Below are 19,304 nucleotides of genomic sequence, written 5' to 3'. Positions count from 1 at the left end.
GTGATAGGTGTTGGCAGCTTACGTCCATGCCCTTTGGACCACAGAAACTATTATGCAGCAATAACTGGCCTGTGCTGGGATAATCAGAGGCCAAAACAAACGCAAACCCCTCCCATGCAGCAGTCAGAGCATGTGGTGTGTAAACAACTGGACCAATAGCTTGTGTTTGCCTATTTAATGTGCTGTATGCAAACGACACGGCCATCTTCTGCAGAATTACAGTGGTTAGTGTAGAATTGGATTTGGGGAGAGAGGGGGAGGAAGAATGGAGGTGGGAGAAAGAAGAGAGAGAGAGACGAGAGAGGGAGGGCGAGCGAGGTGGAGAGAACATGCCTGCTGGCCTGCTGTCTGGAGACATTACATTTTCATAGGCTGATATCGCACCGGCACGGCTGAATGTACATACAGTACATACATACATACATACATACATACATACATACATACATACATACATACATACATATAGCAGCAGCAGATGGATGTTATCGGTTGGATTAGTGTCTAGTCATCATGACAAATAATGTGTCTGCCTTTAGCTGACACTGCACAATACACAGTGTATTACTACACCTACAATACAGTACAGAATCATCTCTGGTGTGCACGATGTTCCTGCATTTCATATTATAATCTCTCAGTGAAGTGAATGTATTTTCTATGTGGCTATTCTCAATCTCCAAACCTTCTGCTCTCTGGTTCTTAATACCTTCTCTCTTCTGTTTTTTTTTTTGTTCTGCCAGGTTGAGTGACAACCCTACTGTCCAATCGCCGCCATGATAGCCACAGGTGGGCTGCTGCGCATGAACAGGCGCCAGGACTCGCTCCGCGCCAAAAACCGAGCGGAAAACAAGAGGAAGCGGAAAGCCATCAAGAAGAGGAAGAAGAACGATGTGGTGGTGGTGAAGGGCAAGCTCAATCTGTGTTCTCCAGCCGGTCTGGTTGCCGCTGTTGGAGTCGTGATTCTCATGGTGGGGATTTCCATGGCCGTTCTGGGCTACTGGCCCAGCCAGAACCAACACGAGTACCAGGAGCGTCGCAGAACCGGAGTACACCGAGGCGACAGGATGAGCTACCCCAAAAGTCCTCAACTTTCCCCTAACCTGACCAGTAACAACCCTAGCTCCAACCAGGCCAACCTCTTTAACCAGAGCCATGCTAATAGCAGCGCCCTTGACCCCTCCCCTTCCTGCGGCTTCCTCTGCGAATTCCTGGACACTTACCTGTACTCGGACAATCTGAAAGTCTTCGGCCCGCTGGTGATGGGAATCGGCATCTTCCTCTTCATTTGTGCCAATGCGGTCCTGCATGAAAACCGAGACAAGAAAACCAAAATCATCAACCTGAGAGATATCTATTCCACGGTTATCGATCTACACAGTATACGCTCAAAGGAGTACTCACCCCTCAACGGCCTGGTGAACTACACTCAGTCAAGGAGCGCAGAGGGTCCATCTGGCCCGGGGAGCCTATCCGGCCGCTCCGTCCCGTACAACGCCAGCGGGATGCTCTCTCGCAGCTCCTGGCCCTCAACTGGAATAGTTTTCCAGGGGGAGTCGGGTGGCGACGAGGTGTTCAGACGCCCATCGCTGACCAGCAGGCCACGCAGCTGGTCCAGAGACGTCCAGTCCTTCACAGAAACGGTCTACAGCATCTATAGAGACTACAGCAAGAGCAGCGAGCAGACCCCACAGCACCCCAGACCGTGGGAGACCACCTCCATCGTCACCTCCTCCGTCAACGCTTTCACCTTGCCTGTCATCAAGCTGAATAACTGTGATGTGGAGTCTGACAGAGAGGGCCGCTCAGGGGAAGGGCTCGCTGGTGAGAACAGAGCTGGGGATGTACAGGCGGACAGCGGCCACAGCGGGGAGACAGACGCCAAAGGGACGGACGCCATGATGACCGCCTCCCTACCGCGCCAGCAGAGCCATGATGCAGCACCCACAGACACAGGTGACCAGCAGCAGGCTTTCCACAAGTCCTTAAAGTCTAAAATCCAATCATCTGAATCTTAGGCCTTAAACATGTATTGGATTTATGAAGTTAAGGTTACTTCTATAAAGTTGCATTTATTAACTTCAGTCTCGCTTTTAAATGTGTTTTTGGGAAAGAAATGTATTCATCACGCTGTAACAAAACTACAAAACGAAACCAACATGGAACCAATAACAAAATGCAAACTGTACAGCCCGGTGTGGTGTGTGAGCCAATGTTACTTTCATCTAAAGTGGGCAAGTTCAGCGAGATCTGGCTTGAGAACAGTGCATTTTGGTGCTTGGTGGTGGTTGAAAACAGATTTGAAGCCCGCTGCACCTTGCTCTGCCTTGAGCAAGAAAACGCTGAAATGAGGAACGTTGGGTATAAATGCATTAGAGTCACATGGGAAGTCTTAAAAACATAAAACCGGCATAAAAAAAAAGACAATATTGTTTCACATTGGGAGACTTTCCTTCATGGCCTTTGTACTTTCTTTGCCAGCATTGACTTGAAATAGGTCTTAAATTGCATTCATAATGGTCTTAACACGGTCTTACAAAGTCTTAAATGTCACTTTTTAAACCTGCAGAAACCCTAGAGCAGGGAGCGCCGCAGCCTCAGCCTCAGCCTCAGCCTCAGCCTCAGCCTCAGCCTCAGCACCAGCGGACCCAGATGCAGCTGTTCCCTCCGTCACCTGACGCCCGGACGATGGACTCACGGCTGTCACTCACCTCCCTCACGGATCAGCCGCGGTCCGCCCGGCGCTGCAGCCTGTCTGCGTCTGGCAGTCACCAAGGCGACCGAGCCAGGCGCTTCAGCTGCCCCCGCCTGGAGCGCTCCAACAGTAAGGGCTACATCAAACTGACGGACCTGGGGGGCGAGTCCTTTGATGCCGCCGACACGGACACTTCCCTATTGGCCAGCGACCAGGAAGTAGCAGCAGCAGCAGCAGCAGCAGAAGAAGAAGCTCAGGGAGAGGAAGACCTTGTGACACCCAGCACCTCTGTAGAATCCTAGGCTGATTTTATGCTGACGAGCCTCTGAAACTCTTTGATGTCTTGTTTTTCCTGGCTCCATACCTCCCTTCTCTGGCGGCTGCTGACGTGAGACTGACTGAGGAAAGGAAACATGGAAGGAAAGCAGCTAAGGACTATTGAAACATAGCCATGAACACTCAAGAGCAAGACTCTATAAATACCACATCCACAGCTCAATATTCAGATGTAACTTTTATATTTTTTCAATGTAGCAAGAGCAATACTACAGACTTGTATGGAGATTTAGTAATGATTTGTAAAAAAAAAAAAAAAGAAGAAGAAGTCCTAGCATAGGTCTGTTTTGAAAACAAAGAGGAGTTTTAACTTTTCCTTTGTATAAATTCTCCTGAGACCCGGGAATTCATTTTTGTCCACTGTAGTGGACATGATTCTCTGGTCTTAATTTCAAGAACCATATGCTATCATGCTGAAACCTGTTGCAGTGTGTAGAGCAGTGGTTCTCAATATGAGGTCCAGGGGCCAACAGGGGTCCTTGAGGGGGTTCCAGGGGGTCCGCAGTTTGAGAATCTCTGGTGTAGAGGACATCCTTGGCTTTTCAGTGATATCACATGTTGGGTTGTAACCATGACAACACAAGACATGCCCCGTCTCTTCAAAATGCTAAACCACAACATTTTATGGATGTAAGACTGATACAGTACGTGTTTAAATGATGCAGATATGGGTGTTTCTGCAGCTAAGATTGAGTTTGATTTTAGAAAAGAAGTGTATTCACTATACAGTTGGTACAATATGTTTCTAGTGGTAAGCTCTACACAATAAATGTGACCCTCTGAGTACTGCATGACACTGTTTGACAATGTCCAGTGTGGACAATAGGACTGGCTATCATACTTTTTTACCTGATTTTATAACATGTTCGGAAACACAGACTAAAGCAGAGAGAATTTTGCTCAAAATTGTTGAGGGAGGCTCAGACAACAGCTGGCTTTCAGATGATGAGGATGAAGTGGGACATCTTACATTAGAGGATGCTGAGGAGGCAGCATCAGCGGAGGATGAGCAAACGGGAAATGATCACAAATGAAATGATGACCCAAAATGTGGAGCCTTTTGGGTTGGAAGCATCTGCATTTCCATGTTTTCATCTGCATTTTTAAATGAACCGAGAAATTATGTCCACTTCAAGGGATGTTCGATAAAAAAATTAATATATGAATGCAAAGTGTCTGTCTGTGAGTGAGCAGCAGAATTGTGTTCGGCCACAGCTATGCCATTTTACGTGCAATTGGGCAGAATCTTTCCGGAAATGTAAAGAGCACCCCCTGCAGGTGACCTAACGGAGCTGGATTTTTTTTAAATGAGCTTAATTAGGGCTGACTAAATTGGCAAAAGTGGCTAATTAGTGCCCAAAATGTCTCAACACAGGTTCAGCACCACGGAGAGCTCCAGAGTGGAGCAGCACACAGGTGAGCGGAGTTCGAATCAGGCAGTGAACTCTGGGGCAGCACACAGGTGAGCTGAGTTGTAATCAGCCATTGAAGTGGACTATGAAAACCCTCTTGGGGAGAGAGAGGAAAGGCTGCATGCCAACTCTGTGAGTGAGGCCTGACTAAATGGCCAGTCACACAGGGACGGGTATTCTGATAGGCTAGTACATAGAACTTTTGAAAAACGTTTTACCGCATCATGTTTTTTTTTATCCATCCGAGAGACTTGGATATAAAAAATAATAATGAAATACTAAAACATTTTTTCTGCTGGGTCTCAGGAGGATAACAGTAGGGCAACTGCAGAAACTGTAGCTGTAGCATTGCCAAAAACAGTCACTGAAAATACTGTACGACATGGTGTACTGTAGCATAAATATATGCCGCAGCAAACATAATAGTTTAGATTTGTTTCTATACATTGTTAAGTGAATACCACGTGAATAGGTGAACTGATTTGAATCTCAGGTAGATGTTTGGTTTAGGATTGGGACCTTCTGGGCAAGGTCTTCCCTATGTGCACACTTGTTTAAATGAAAATTCATGGTTGAATAAACTTGACTGTAACGCCTCTGTCTGTCGACTCTAATAGGTGTCATTGTGTGATATGATATATTATGGGCAGAGACGCAGAACGCCTTGTTCGCTCCGACTGGTTTTACATGCATTCTGAAAAATTAAAAAGATAAATAACTGAAAGAAGCTGGCCTATGAGTGATTAAGTCTACAGTTTTTACGGATAATGTTTCCATGCACTTTGTCGGCACCTTTCAGACTGAGATGGATTACGCTCATACTGATATTACATTGTCTGTGTTCACTGAACTGAGACAGTAACCTATAAAAGCCAAGTGACCTTTCCATCTTTATAAATGGCTGTCGCTGAAAAGGTGAATTGGTATTGGCTCATCTGCTGATTCTATTATCTGCTTCCCATGCATAGAACTGTCTCTTCACAGTCATGCAAATGCATGCATGGCTCTCTACCTAGACTAGTGGGTATCTGGGGCAGTGCCCAGCAGGCAGCCTTGAGAGGGACCGGAGGGCCCCCAAAATTGAGGAATAGTTGAGTTTCACTTTTATTTCAACCCTGAGAAATGAACGTAATTAGAGAAACTACGCTTATGATAAGAGGTTTCACTTTATTGTCACCCCATCTATAGAGTTATAATTCTGTAAAGAGTCATATAGACTATGTAACATGGGGGGGTCATATTGGGGTGATTGTGTTGCAGATAAATCATACAGGGAGGGAACATGAGGAAGCATCCTGGACATCCTGGACTAGACTAGAGTAATATGGCCATCTAGTGGTCATACAACAAACCACAATTTTTTCCTGTATAAATGACCATTAGAGGGCAGTGTGATTAAGCTGGTCTGGTGAGGTTCCTTTTTGTAGGCGACGTGCCGTTCCGGAGGGGCGGGGTTAACTCGGTCCTGTCCGCGTTGGGAAGGTTTTGGGAAGGTTTGCCAAGGGAGACGCGTCGCGCACAGGTGCCAGGTCCTTTCTGCCCGGACGAGCCGTCTGTCGGAACCTCTGCTCCTGTGGGACACATACCGCTCACATCTGCTGCTTTTTGGGGCTTTGTTCTGGGATTTCTCGCCTCTCAAAAGAATCTGGTAAAGTAGCCTGTAGTGTTGTTTGTGCGCTCAACTGCTGCTCAGATCGCACCACACTGGTATTGTGCGCTACAGTTGCGCATACAGCTGAATACTACTAGACACATAGCAATGAATGGAGTGCGTTTTGCATACTTAAGGCACTATTACCCCGAGGGGTTGTTTACATTCACAGAGGTTCATTTTGAGTAAAATAAATGACACAAGTTGTATTCATTTTCTTATTTGTCATTTTCTCTTGGGCTCTCCAACACATCGGGACCTGCTCCTCTCGCTGTCTTGGGACTTGGAAAAATGGTGAGTACTTTTAACTATGGTACTTTTCGACACAGTGGCGAAGGAGGCTGGTGTCAACAACAAAGATGATGATGATAATTACAGCAGGGCCAAAGGATTTTGACAAGATGTCAATTTAATTACTATTTCCTTCCCACCACCTCACAATACTGGTTTGTAGGCTACAGAAAGGTAGCAGAAAATGTCATGGAGGGACATTTTGAATGCTGAAATATTTAAAATCAGCTGCCTGCTTGTGTTTTCTAGTGTTTAAAAACTACTAAATCAGATGTAGGCTGATTTGGTGCTGATTGTGTGCTGTGATAGTGGCATGTCCATATCAGCACTTTTCTGAAGCAGATCCCTCACTGCACACTTCTGTTCTCCAAAGCGCTGATCAAGCACATCTTGTTTTCCTTGACACACACACATGCACATGCACACGCGCACGCACGCACACACACACACACACACACACACACACACACACACACACACACACACACACACACACACACACACACACACACACACACACACACCTGATCAAAAGTTTACTGGGCAGAGGCAGACAGTTCGGAAAGGGGAAGTTCTCACAGCATGTGTTTCCTCTTAGATCCCCCCCAAAAATATGTCAAGGGATCAATGAATGAAGAACTGTGTGCCTTATTATTCTCCCTTATGCACTTTCAACACATTTAGAATAAAGGCGACCACTGTTGTAATTCTGTATACCAATTAAGGCCCTGATGGCTGTAATTAAGTTTTCCTTACTCTATTAGGGCTTTTAATCATATAGGGATCAGCCACTTCTTTTTATAGTGAGACGTCTTAATGGGTTTATGAGGCGGACTGATGAAGTTGAATTTTCAGGAGTAGGAAGATGAGACTGGGCAAAGTCCGTGGGACCACGGGGGATCTCGTTCATTGGGCAGTGGAGGCCCGCACACTCCTGACGTTGTGATTTTGTCAACGCACTAGGTGTTCATGAATGAGCATACCTGTGTTAGGTGTTCATGAATGGGCAAACACAAATACTGACCACACTGGGATCTCATAGTCACTGCCACTGTGTTATGTTTAGTGTGTAAAATTAATTGTGTCATACCAGATACACAAACAACGCAAGGCAGAGAACGTTCCATGTCTATGGTCCATGATTTACAGTTGTTGATATTGAGAGCTAGGAATAAAATCTTGAAAGCCAGTAATAAAAGACTTCCAGGTTTTTCCCAAGCTGGACCGCTGGAACGCGCAGAGGTTGTAATTATGACCTACCAGCTGGGAATTTCCAACTTCCAATTTTGACTGTAACACACAACACAAAAAATGTGCCACCATTATTACATGCATTATGAATGGGAAACTGATTTTGGGGCCCTAAAGTGCAAGAGTCTTTATACACTTTGACCATCTTCCCTACTCATCTTTACACCTGATGACATCACAAGATGGAGTGTTATTTCTATGGCTTGAGCCAGAGTTGCTCATGTTCACAAATATTGATTAGCCTGTCCCAGACGATCAGAGTTAATATTAAAAAACATAGATACACCATACCGGCACTGTCCGCTCAGTTTACAGTGAGCTACAGTCGTGAAGTTAGTAATTATCGCCATAGAATGGAGGCTAATGGTACAGCTGTTAAAAATCTGCCAAAACACACATTTCAAAACATAATCTGTCTTTTTGGACGGAAAAGAGGCCATGTTTGGAAAGTAGTGCCTCTTTTCCTTCCAAAAACACAGATTATGTGCATTTTGGATTAACATTTCATCGTGTGGTGAGTACTCGAAGCACAACATGTATTTTGGCGCCGTGAGATGTGTGTTTTGGCAGATTTTTAACAGCTGTACCATTAGCCTCCATTCTATGGCGATAATTACTAACTTCACGACTGTAGCTCACTGTAAACTGAGCGGACAGTGCCGGTAAGGCATGGTGTATCTTGGTTATGTGGGGAGTGGGGGGGATGTGGCAAATGAGCTAAACTTCCAAAAAAGTGGTGTATCCCTTTAACGCTTTTAGGAGGAGTGATTACCTCCTGTTGTTGTTGTGATGTAATATCTATCCATGACTATTTATCTAAGGAATCTGACTCAATAGTACTCTCAGTTTAGTTCATGATCAATCGCACTGTCTGCAAGAAAGCCATTATTTTCACCTGGTGCTGTTTGCACGTGATGAAGTGACACAGAAGTGTCACAGTGTGTGACAGAATGAAGGACATGGAAGAGCCATGTGTGAGGGTTTAAAGGTTAAAGCAAATCTTCGCCATTATCGTGACTTAGCGATAAGACATGCAAAGGTTGGGGTAAAGAATCATCTAGAGACATTCTTGGGAAAAAAGGGCAGAGCCAAGTGTTGGGAGGATATTACAATAAACCCCAAAACCACCAACCATCAAAATCCCATTACCTTTACCACCTGGACAGCTGCATATATTTAGTGGTTACTTTATGGCAAACCAGTCGGACATAAAACAAAATCCATCTAATAATACTTTCACAGGTTTTTGAACAATCCCACCTCCCTCCCACCTGCCCCTCACATCATACAAGAGGCAACATGGTAGAGCGGAGCATTTTGGGGTCTTCACCCCCGAAAAACGCTGCTTCCTTTTCCACAGTTGTGTCCCTGTGGCAGAAATTGCCTCATTTTGATAGATTCTGCAAAACATTTTATTTTTTGAACTTTTAAACACAACAACAGGGTGGAGTACAGTGTAGTGGTAAGCGAGACCATCTTGTAGCCAGTTCATTCACATCAAAAGTCATTTAATCCTCTCAAAGTGTCCTGCAGGAAGACACTGAATCCCTGCCTGCTCACTCATTGTCAATTGCTTTGGTCTTATAATAAGCATCAGCCCAAAGTGTGAAAAGCAAAGGGCAACACCCAATCTTTGCCCTCTGGCCCAGCTCTCTCTCTCTCTCTCTCTCTCTCTCTCTCTCTCTCTCTCTCTCTCGCTCTGCCAGGTGAGTAGTTGTTTGAAGTGGCTTTACAGTAGTTGGGTTGGACTCGACACGTGAGCGCTGCGTACGTTCACCTAAGCCTGGCGGTTGGATGAGATAACGCGCATGACTCAATCTGGGTGAGCGCAGAGAGATAAGCATGTTTGGGAGTTTTGTTATCTCCCCACATTTGCCTGATCACTTGAGAGCGAGCTCTGAGCTTGTCTTTGCCTTATAAAGCTGCGGCTGACTGAGATGGCACCTCCACAATCACAGAGTATTTATAGTGGCGAGTCCGGGACGGGACGGGGCGGGGGGTCAGCCTGGGGCCCGGGCTTTTCTTTTGAAGTCCTCTTCAAGTGTGCTATTGTGCAGACGCTTCTGTTTCCTGCCAAGACACTTGTTGCACTTCTCTGTTTGTTTCTTTAGAGCTTTGCTGTGGACAAGCCGTGTTCCTGTTGAAGTTCATCAACGATGTCCCTTCTTCTCTTTTGATGGGACAGAAATAGGGTTGTCAAAAGTATCGATAGTATCGAAAAGTATCAATACTGAAAGTTTGAATCGGATACAATACTCATTTGCAACAGGTATCAATAGTATCGATAAGTATCAATAATTTTTTTTAAATGGATACAATACTCATTTGCAACAGTTTTGATACCATCAGTGCTTTCTTTTAATGAAGAATCACTGATTTTCCCCTCCCTATCAATGGGTATCTGTTGCTTTAACAAGCTAAACGTGTTCTGATTGCTAGAGCAGGGGTAATCTGCTGTCTAAGTTCAAAGTTTTATCAGGCCTAGATTATGGAGAAGTGTGCATCTGTCCATCTGTCTCACTTAATTTTTATGCCTCTTGATGTGTCCTGTGTCGTCATCCCCCCTTCACGTGGTATCGAAAATGGTATAGAGTATCGATATTTTCCTGGGTATCGGTATCGAAGTAGAAATTATAGTATCGTGACATAGGCTACCTAGACAGAAAAGATGCTCACATACTGATTAAAATTATATTTCACTTAGGAAGGCCATTTACTTTTTTTTATTGATTTGAGTTCATGCATTCTATTCAACATTTATTCCAATCCACACATTTATTTATGAGGCAGATTTTATTCAAATTGCTTTTCATAGCAACAAAAGGACCCAATAATGTCTTCAATCTGGGTCTTATAACGGGCATAAACCACAGAAAATATCTTGGGGCTGCCAAATGAAGGCACGTGAGTGACATCACCACAAATAGAGTAGCAGGGGCACACAGGACACTGAATGTTAGAATATTCTATACTGTGCTGAAGCACTGATTTCTGCAGCGAGCTCTGCCACGGAGAGGAAAGGGTAGTTCAAAATACTGTCGCTTTTTCCAGCCGCGCTGCTGCACATGTGCTGCCCCTCCCTTGGTCTAAAAATGCCTCCTCTGCAATCACTTGAAGGGCACAATCATTAGCCTGCTGCTTTCCAAAGGTTAGAAATACTGACGGCTTTATGAGTCCCCAAGATAAGATGTGCTTTATGCAAAAATAATAATAAAGTTGTGCTCCTCAAATATCTGGCTAAAGACCCCTTTTCATGCATGCATATCCAGATCATTCAACAATCTGTGTAACACTAATGGCTTTACATGAAAGGGAGAGTTGGAAGTCTGGCTTTAAGCTGCGGTTCCCAGTAGGAGGGGCATTATGATGTGTGTGTGTGCTCAAGGTAGGGGGCTGATTTGGGAACTTTGGCCCAGTTTGGAGTGTCAAAATCAAACGCTAATTTGGCATATGTGCCTGCTGAACTGTGGCCCTCGAGGAGTCAAGTGGTTTACAACTGAGTAGAGCCAGCCAGCCTGGGGAAAACAGCTTTGGCAGGGGGGACGAGACAGACTAGAGTTGGGGCCAAAACTTTAAGTTCACCGAGTTCAGAATATACCGGTACATTGCAAGTAATTAGCATGATGAGTACAAAAAGTCTTCATTCTCAATAGAACATTTTAGGTTGAAACCTTTCCAGATTTTTTTTAATTTTGGACAAAAAAAATCACAATTAACAACCGTAGCAAACAGGATAGGTCTGCATAAATGCAGCGTACGTCATCCAGTGGAAGGAGAGGCTGGTGAATTAAGTGATTACGGGTACTCTGTATCCGCTAATCAAATGACAAAGTGGCAATTTGACGCTGTTTTTGAGCATGGCTTCGTTTGGACCTGCAATTACCGTATATCCCACCGGGCCCCAGGGATGTTACAGGAATGCGGTCCTGGACCTGTGTTTTAATTGGATCACATGGGTGATTTGCCATGTATTGTAAGGGACATGCTTCAGTGTAATTATGTATTGATGAAGTGCCAGCTTGCTTGTTGTGACCGTGACCGTAGCACTGGAAATTGGATTGCTGTAATGATGTTCATAAGGTTACTGATTTTAGAGAGTGGATTTTACATGTTTTAATTACTTTTTTTGGAGTAAGGCCCTTGCAGTGAGTGCATCATCAGCTGGTCTAGTCATTTTCTGTGTGATGATGATAATGTTTGAGGCATTTTAAAGTCCTAATCAGGGATTTAGAGGGGATGAGTGCATAATTTAGGGGTGTGTGTAGTGTACACAAAGATCCACAAGGGGCAGATGTATTTTTTATTAGTATTTTTTCCAGATTTTTCTCGCACTTTCTCCCCAATTGTAGTTACTCAACCAATTCTCCCTGCTGTCCTGGTCATTGCTCCATCCCCCTGCCGATCTGCAGAGACTTGTAGACTAGCACATGCTTCCTCCGATACATGTGCAGTCACCAGCCACTTCTTTTCAGCTGAGAGCGAGGAGTTTCACTGGCAGGAGGACATAGTGCGTGGGATGATCACACTATTCCCCCCAGTTCCTCTCCCCCCAGAACAGGCGCCCCGACCGACCAGAAGAGGCACTTGTGCAGCGACCAAAATTTTGCCTAATTTTGGAGCGTTATTTAGCCCTCTTCCCAACAAGCTAGCATGATTGGTGGATACCAATGGATGCCCTACGTCTTATAGTTTCATATAACAGTAGCTTCCCTATAGCTTTAGAAATGAGCCCGCTACGCTACAGCCTCTGAAAGACAATCATGTCAGCCGCGGATTTATTTATCTATTTTTTTACCGGGATTTTCTCAACAAAGGTGGCGGCCAATAATACACAGGCTACCTTTGGGAAAACCCTAATCTATTGTAGCTTTCTGCTCACGTAAAGTTTGAAATCAAGTAAAATAAAACACCCACAAAAGAAAACAATAAAACACCCAATAGGGGTTAGCGCTCTTTTTGTGTGATACTTTTTTAAAGAGGTTTAAGAACACATTTTAGAGTCAGTAATACACAGTGATTCACAGTGTGTAGTGTATACAAACCCAGTCCCAACTCAAATCCCCAACCCTCCCTCATCTCACTCTCATGGTGACCGATCCCCCCACCCACATACCCAAAACAGATCTCTAGAGCAGGGGTGCCCAAATTATTTCCCATGAAGGGCCAAAACTCAATCTGGGTGGAGGGCCGAGGGCCAAAAATAAACATTGTGGAATTATATTAAAATGTATTGTGTTTTATAGAAAATTAACATTCTAAATCTAAAATAACATTTCAATATAATAATCTACTTTTTATCTGTTTGGTAATTGTAATAATTTGCAATTGGTTATATATATTTAAAAAAACATCTGCATTTGTGGGGAGCTTAAACATTTAATCAGTAAACACCCAGTTAAAAACAGTTGTATTTTCCACCTTTGTAATCAAGAGAGAAATTTGACTTAATTCATATTGACGTATATTGTACGTCAATGTGACGTACTTGGCCAAGTTTGGCCCGCGGGCCCCAAATTGGGCACCACTGCTCTAGAGCAATACACAAAATGAAATGGTAAAAGGAAATGATTATGGTATAAATCCATGTCCATAACTAGTCTGGTCTAATACATAGTCATAAGTTTGTAAATACAGTATACAGTATATACAGTACAGATCTTCACATAATCACAATATGATTTGAGATTGCACTGAAAGACAACAAATGATAAAACTGAATTACCGCCCAGCCCTAATTCAAAGGATGTTTGTGGGTGGCCGCTCTTCATGTCACTGTGGTAGTATCTAGTTTGTGTTGTTTGAGAAGGAAAACACAGATGATCTCGTCTGATTATGTTAATGCACATTATGTTTGTGAGAAAAGACGTTGGCGTCAGGGTCCTAGGGTCAAGCTAAGTTCAAGGTTGAGGCATTATTACCAGTCAGAGGAGATGAGCCCCCGCACAGGAACTAAGTGTCTGGACACAGCAGAAAAAGTGAAGACTCAAGCAGCCACATAGACCAAGTAGAGTCCAGAGATCACATGTTGTCTGTCTGGTATTAATCATTCTGCTGACCAAGGCGTGTTCCAGAGAATCTGAGGAGTCATAGCTCTCTGTCCTCGCGCTATCTACGCTTATCTGCACGTCACTATACATATTATACATACACACTGTGACTATACACTATATATATATATATATATATATATATATATATATATATATATATATATATATATATATATATATATATATATATATACAGTGGGGAGAACAAGTATTTGATACACTGCCGATTTAGCAGGTTTTCCCACTTATAAAGCATGTAGAGGTCTGTAATTTTTATCATAGGTACACTTCAACGGTGAGAGACGGAATCTAAAACAAAAATCCAGAAAATCACATTGTATGATTTTTAAGTAATTAATTTGCATTTTATTGCATGAAATAAGTATTTGATACATCAGAAAAACAGAACTTAATATTTGGTAAAGAAACCTTTGTTTGCACCTCGTGGGGCATCAATGATCATGAGAAAGGTGAGGGATCAGCCCAGAACTACACGGCAGGACCTGGTCAATGACCTGAAGAGAGCTGGGACCACAGTCTCAAAGAAAACCATTAGTAACACACTACGCCGTAATGGATTACGGCGTACGGTCCCCCTGCTCAAGCCAGCGCATGTCCAGGCCCGTCTGAGGTTTGCCAATGACCATCTGGATCCAGAGGAGGAATGGGAGAAGGTCATGTGGTCTGATGAGACCAAAATAGAGCTTTTTGGCATAAACTCCACTCGCCGTGTTTGGAGGAAGAAGAAGGATGAGTACAACCCCAAGAACACCATCCCAACCGTGAAGCATGGAGGTGGAAACATCCTTCTTTAGGGATGCTTTTCTATAAAGGGGACAGGACGAATGCACCGTATTGAGGGGAGGATGGATGGGGCCATGTATCGCGAGATCTTGGCCAACAACCTCCTTCCCTCAATAAGAGCATTGAAGATGGGTCGTGGCTGGGTCTTCCAGCATGACAACGACCCGAAACACACAGCCAGGGCAACTAAGGAGTGGCTCCGTAAGAAGCATCTCAAGGTCCTGGAGTGGCCTAGCCAGTCTCCAGACCTGAAACCCAATAGAAAATCTTTGGAGGGAGCTGAAAGTCCGTGTTGCCCAGAGACAGCCCCGAAACCTGAAGGATCTGGAGAAGATCTGTATGGAGGAGTGGGCCAAAATCCCTGCTGCAGTGTGTGCAAACCTGGTCAAGAACTACAGGAAACGTCTGATCTCTGTAATTGCAAACAAAGGTTTCTTTACCAAATATTAAGTTCTGTTTTTCTGATGTATCAAATACTTATTTCATGCAATAAAATGCAAATTAATTACTTAAAAATCATACAATGTGATTTTCTGGATTTTTGTTTTAGATTCCGTCTCTCACAGTTGAAGTGTACCTATGATAAAAATTACAGACCTCTACATGCTTTGTAAGTGGGAAAACCTGCAAAATCGGCAGTGTATCAAATATTGTTCTCCCCAGTGTATATATATATATATATATATATATATATATATATATATATATATATATATATATAGCGGCCATAAATATACAGCACTGTAGAAATAATACGCTAGTAATTCATTATTGCAATTCATTTGTTGCTGTGTTTAAAGAAGATTGAAAATGTGTAGGAACCCTGTGTATAGAATGTTTGGCCTAATATTTCAGTCTTGTAAACTAGGGATGCACCGATATGAAAATTTTGGCCGATGCTGATAACCGATATTAAGATTGCTGTTATGGCCGATAACCGATATTTACCAATGTCGATATGATCTGTATCAAAACACATTTCTATGATAATAACATTTTGTACATACTGAAAAACACATGTAAACACTGGATTTGAAAAAGTTATACATTTCTTTATTTCAAAAACATTTGTAAAAGCCCATAAATCATAGATTTACTGCATTATTTCTTCTCAATGTGAAGAATTTGGCTGATACCGATAACCAATATTAACATTGCAACATCGGACCGATACCGATATGTTAAAAAATGACTAACATCGGCCGATACCGATATGATTGCCGATATATCGTGCATCCCTATTGTAAACATTTCCTTAAAGTGGTAATCTGTTTTTTCAACATTGATCAAAAGAATGAAAAATAGAATTGAAGTTGTAAGCCTTAACATTTTTCGAGTGCAAATGTTTTTTTCCCTGCTTTGACTGTTCCATTGGTTCTGCACACCAAAATACTTTTTCAAACTGGGGGAGAGAAGTGGTTTTCTCAGTACAGTACATATGGCAGCTTTAAGCCTAGCTATGATTTTATTGTGGCCTATGGGACAGATGATCAAAAGCAGATGTTTCATGGACCCAGTTTTACTAGCCTCTATCTTAGCGGTGATTGACTCAAATTTCAGTAATCATTACTTGTTTCTAGTGTAGACATAAAAGGAGAGGTAGATACTTTTACACAACATGGCCCATCCAATCCTACCTCATAATGTAGCAATTTAATCTGACTTTCAAAACTTGATTCACTGGATTCAAACAGTGGCCCTGTCCTAAACGAGCATGTCAAGTGTTGACTTAAAACTGCTCTGAACTGCTATCCTGCTGTGAGCCCACTACACCATGTTATGTCAGCATTGTGAACTATACTTAGGCTGGTAAAAACCATCCTGATAACATGATCTCACTTTCTGTTTCACTCTACGTATCAGTCTGATCTCATCTCACATTCTGTTTCACTCTGCGTATCAGTCTGATCTCATCTCACATTCTGTTTCACTCTGCGTATCAGTCTGGACTGATCTCACTTTCTGTTTCACTCTGCGTATCAGTCTGGACTGATGTCATCTCACATTCTGTTTCACTCTGCGTATCAGTCTGGACTGATCTCACATTCTGTTTCACTCTGCGTATCACTCTGGACTGATCTCACATTCTGTTTCACTCTGCGTATCACTCTGGACTGATCTCACATTCTGTTTCACTCTACGTATCAGTCTGGACTGATCTCACATTCTGTTTCACTCTGCGTATCAGTCTGGACTGATCTCACTTTCTGTTTCACTCTGCGTATCAGTCTGGACTGATGTCATCTCACATTCTGTTTCACTCTGCGTATCAGTCTGGACTGATCTCACATTCTGTTTCACTCTGCGTATCACTCTGGACTGATCTCACATTCTGTTTCACTCTGCGTATCACTCTGGACTGATCTCACATTCTGTTTCACTCTACGTATCAGTCTGGACTGATCTCACATTCTGTTTCACTCTGCGTATCAGTCTGGACTGATCTCACATTCTGTTTCACTCTGCGTATCACTCTGGACTGATCTCACATTCTGTTTCACTCTGCGTATCAGTCTGGACTGATCTCACATTCTGTTTCACTCTACGTATCACTCTGGACTGATCTCACATTCTGTTTCACTCTACGTATCAGTCTGGACTGATCTCACATTCTGTTTCACTCTGCGTATCAGTCTGGACTGATCTCACATTCTGTTTCACTCTGCGTATCAGTCTGGACTGATCTCACATTCTGTTTCACTCTGCGTATCAGTCTGGACTGATCTCACATTCTGTTTCACTCTGCGTATCAGTCTGGACTGATCTCACATTCTGTTTCACTCTACGTATCAGTCTGGACTGATCTCACATTCTGTTTCACTCTACGTATCAGTCTGGACTGATCTCACTTTCTGTTTCACTCTACGTATCAGTCTGGACTGATCTCACTTTCTGTTTCACTCTACGTATCAGTCTGGACTGATCTCACTTTCTGTTTCACTCTACGTATCAGTCTGGACTTTCAGCCGCTTACATCAATTTCAGTGGGTGGGAGTACTTGCCTTGACAGACGACCTGCTTCAGCCAATCAGCATCGCCAAATCCAATCGAAATCCACTCCGAATGGTGAAACCGTCTTTTCCGCAGATAAACTCCACCGGTGCATACTTTTGTTCTTGTTTAATTGTTGTTATTGAGCCTGTTTCTGCAATAACTGCCCTTATGGCTGTGTTTATTCTACTAACGTTAACGTTACCGCTCATAGCTTCGGGACACGCCATTGCTGTTTTGCCAGCCCTGATTGGCTGGTTACGTTGTCAACTATCATTGGGTATCAGGTATTGGTATCATATGGGGTATTGGGTATCATTGAGTATCATTGGGTGCGGGCTGGAGGCCAGACTGATCCACAGTGAGTGTGAGTTCACCTGATCAGGATCGTTTTACCAGGCTAAACTATTCACCTTATGTAGCCCCGCCCACTTGACCCAGTTGTGTTATGACTTCCTGTTCAAAACACCGTCTGTTTTACCTGGTCCCTAGCACTGTACTGTCACAGAAAGTGTAAACACAATAGGAAGTAACTGGCTGACCCCAGTGTTGGAACATAAGGTGAATACTAACCTGCTCAAAGAGACTCAAGGAAATGTCCACCTTCAGATGCTCAGATTACACTATTAGGTATCATCGATCTGTGAAGTTCAATGTGTTCTCCGAGTTATTCTGTGTGTGATGTAATTAACCTTTTTTAGTGTATGCGCATTCCCTGAGCCTGCCTCATCCACTTCTACTTCAGAAAGCCATTTCTAAACATGAAGTCTGGACCATGGCCGGTATATCAGGGCAGGATATTTACCACGTTTACCTTTCTAGACATGAGTGATCGTTGTTTCTATACATAAGGAGAAGGTCTGTGTTTTTTGGCTTAGTAAAGCGGGCGGGGGAGGTTGGGGATGGGAATGTGTGCTGTGATTTCTGCTGTGATTTAGTGATTTCCTACATTTCCCAGAATGCCATTCGACAACCCCCAGAGGAAGTGCCTGAGCTTGCATTCAGCTGTTGGTTATATGTGTGGGTGGAGAGAGTGATAGTGATAGTGATTGATAGTGATAGTGATAGTAAAAGTTAGTTTTGTCGGTCGGTGGAGAACAAGTGAAAGTCACCCCCCTTACTCCAAATGGGTCTTATAGCTGCATTGCATTCTGGTCTATTGAGGCTACTGTCTGTAGAAAAATTGGTCTCACTCTCTGCCTCGCCCTCTTCTATGATGGATTTCTTCCTGTATGATTGTTGAGTGATGGAAACATCTCAACATGACCTCTATTTTTGGCCACTTATCTGCAGGAATAAGAAACGTACACCACCAAACAACAGAATGGGCACAGAAATGCATGAAGACACATCACAAATGGCTATTTTAGTGTGGATTTTTCCCACACGAGACAGCATAGTATCTCACCCCTCATGTCCACTTTAAACGTGTTGATTGCATTGCAGGCACACAGTCACAGCCCACTGGCCAGACAGACCCTGGTGAGCAATGTCTGAGATGAGTCAGTGGAGTCTGTGCCAGACTCCAGCTAACTATTGTTTGGCTGTAGTACAGAGAGGACAGACATCTTAATCCCAGTTATTTGTTAGGGATGTTCTTGACTTGTCTTGTGAGCCTTGGTGTGGTACAATTTACACTTGGTACCTAAGCACGTTTTTATCAGCAAAATGTTTGTGCTTCAAATCAAGGATTAAGTGAACGTAGATATGCTTTGGACAATGCAAGAATGATTTGTAATAACTTGGTTTGCTGGGGTTTAATCAGTGAGGCTGCTTCTTACTGAAGGGAAAACATGACCTTAGACCTATAGGTTTACGGAAGT

The 19,304-nt window shown here is 43.4% G+C and overlaps 1 protein-coding gene across 1 annotated transcript; it reads left to right on the top strand.

Moving 5' to 3' along the window:
* Positions 1 to 776: 776 nt before the first annotated feature.
* Positions 777 to 2,997, top strand: LOC310796570 (transmembrane protein 200C-like; the record flags this gene model as incomplete). The annotated part of the gene is made up of 2 exons (XM_083658776.1): positions 777 to 1,956; positions 2,579 to 2,997. The coding sequence occupies 2 exons, from the start codon at positions 777 to 779 to the stop codon at positions 2,995 to 2,997; spliced, it is 1,599 nt and encodes a 532-aa protein (XP_083514902.1).
* Positions 2,998 to 19,304: the final 16,307 nt, after the last annotated feature.

This window comes from Poromitra crassiceps (genome assembly GCF_964638095.1).
Source record: "Poromitra crassiceps genome assembly, chromosome: 23".
NCBI lineage: Eukaryota > Metazoa > Chordata > Actinopteri > Beryciformes > Melamphaidae > Poromitra > Poromitra crassiceps.
Note: the sequence above shows the minus strand (reverse complement) of the source record. Positions and strands in the feature narration are given on the sequence as shown.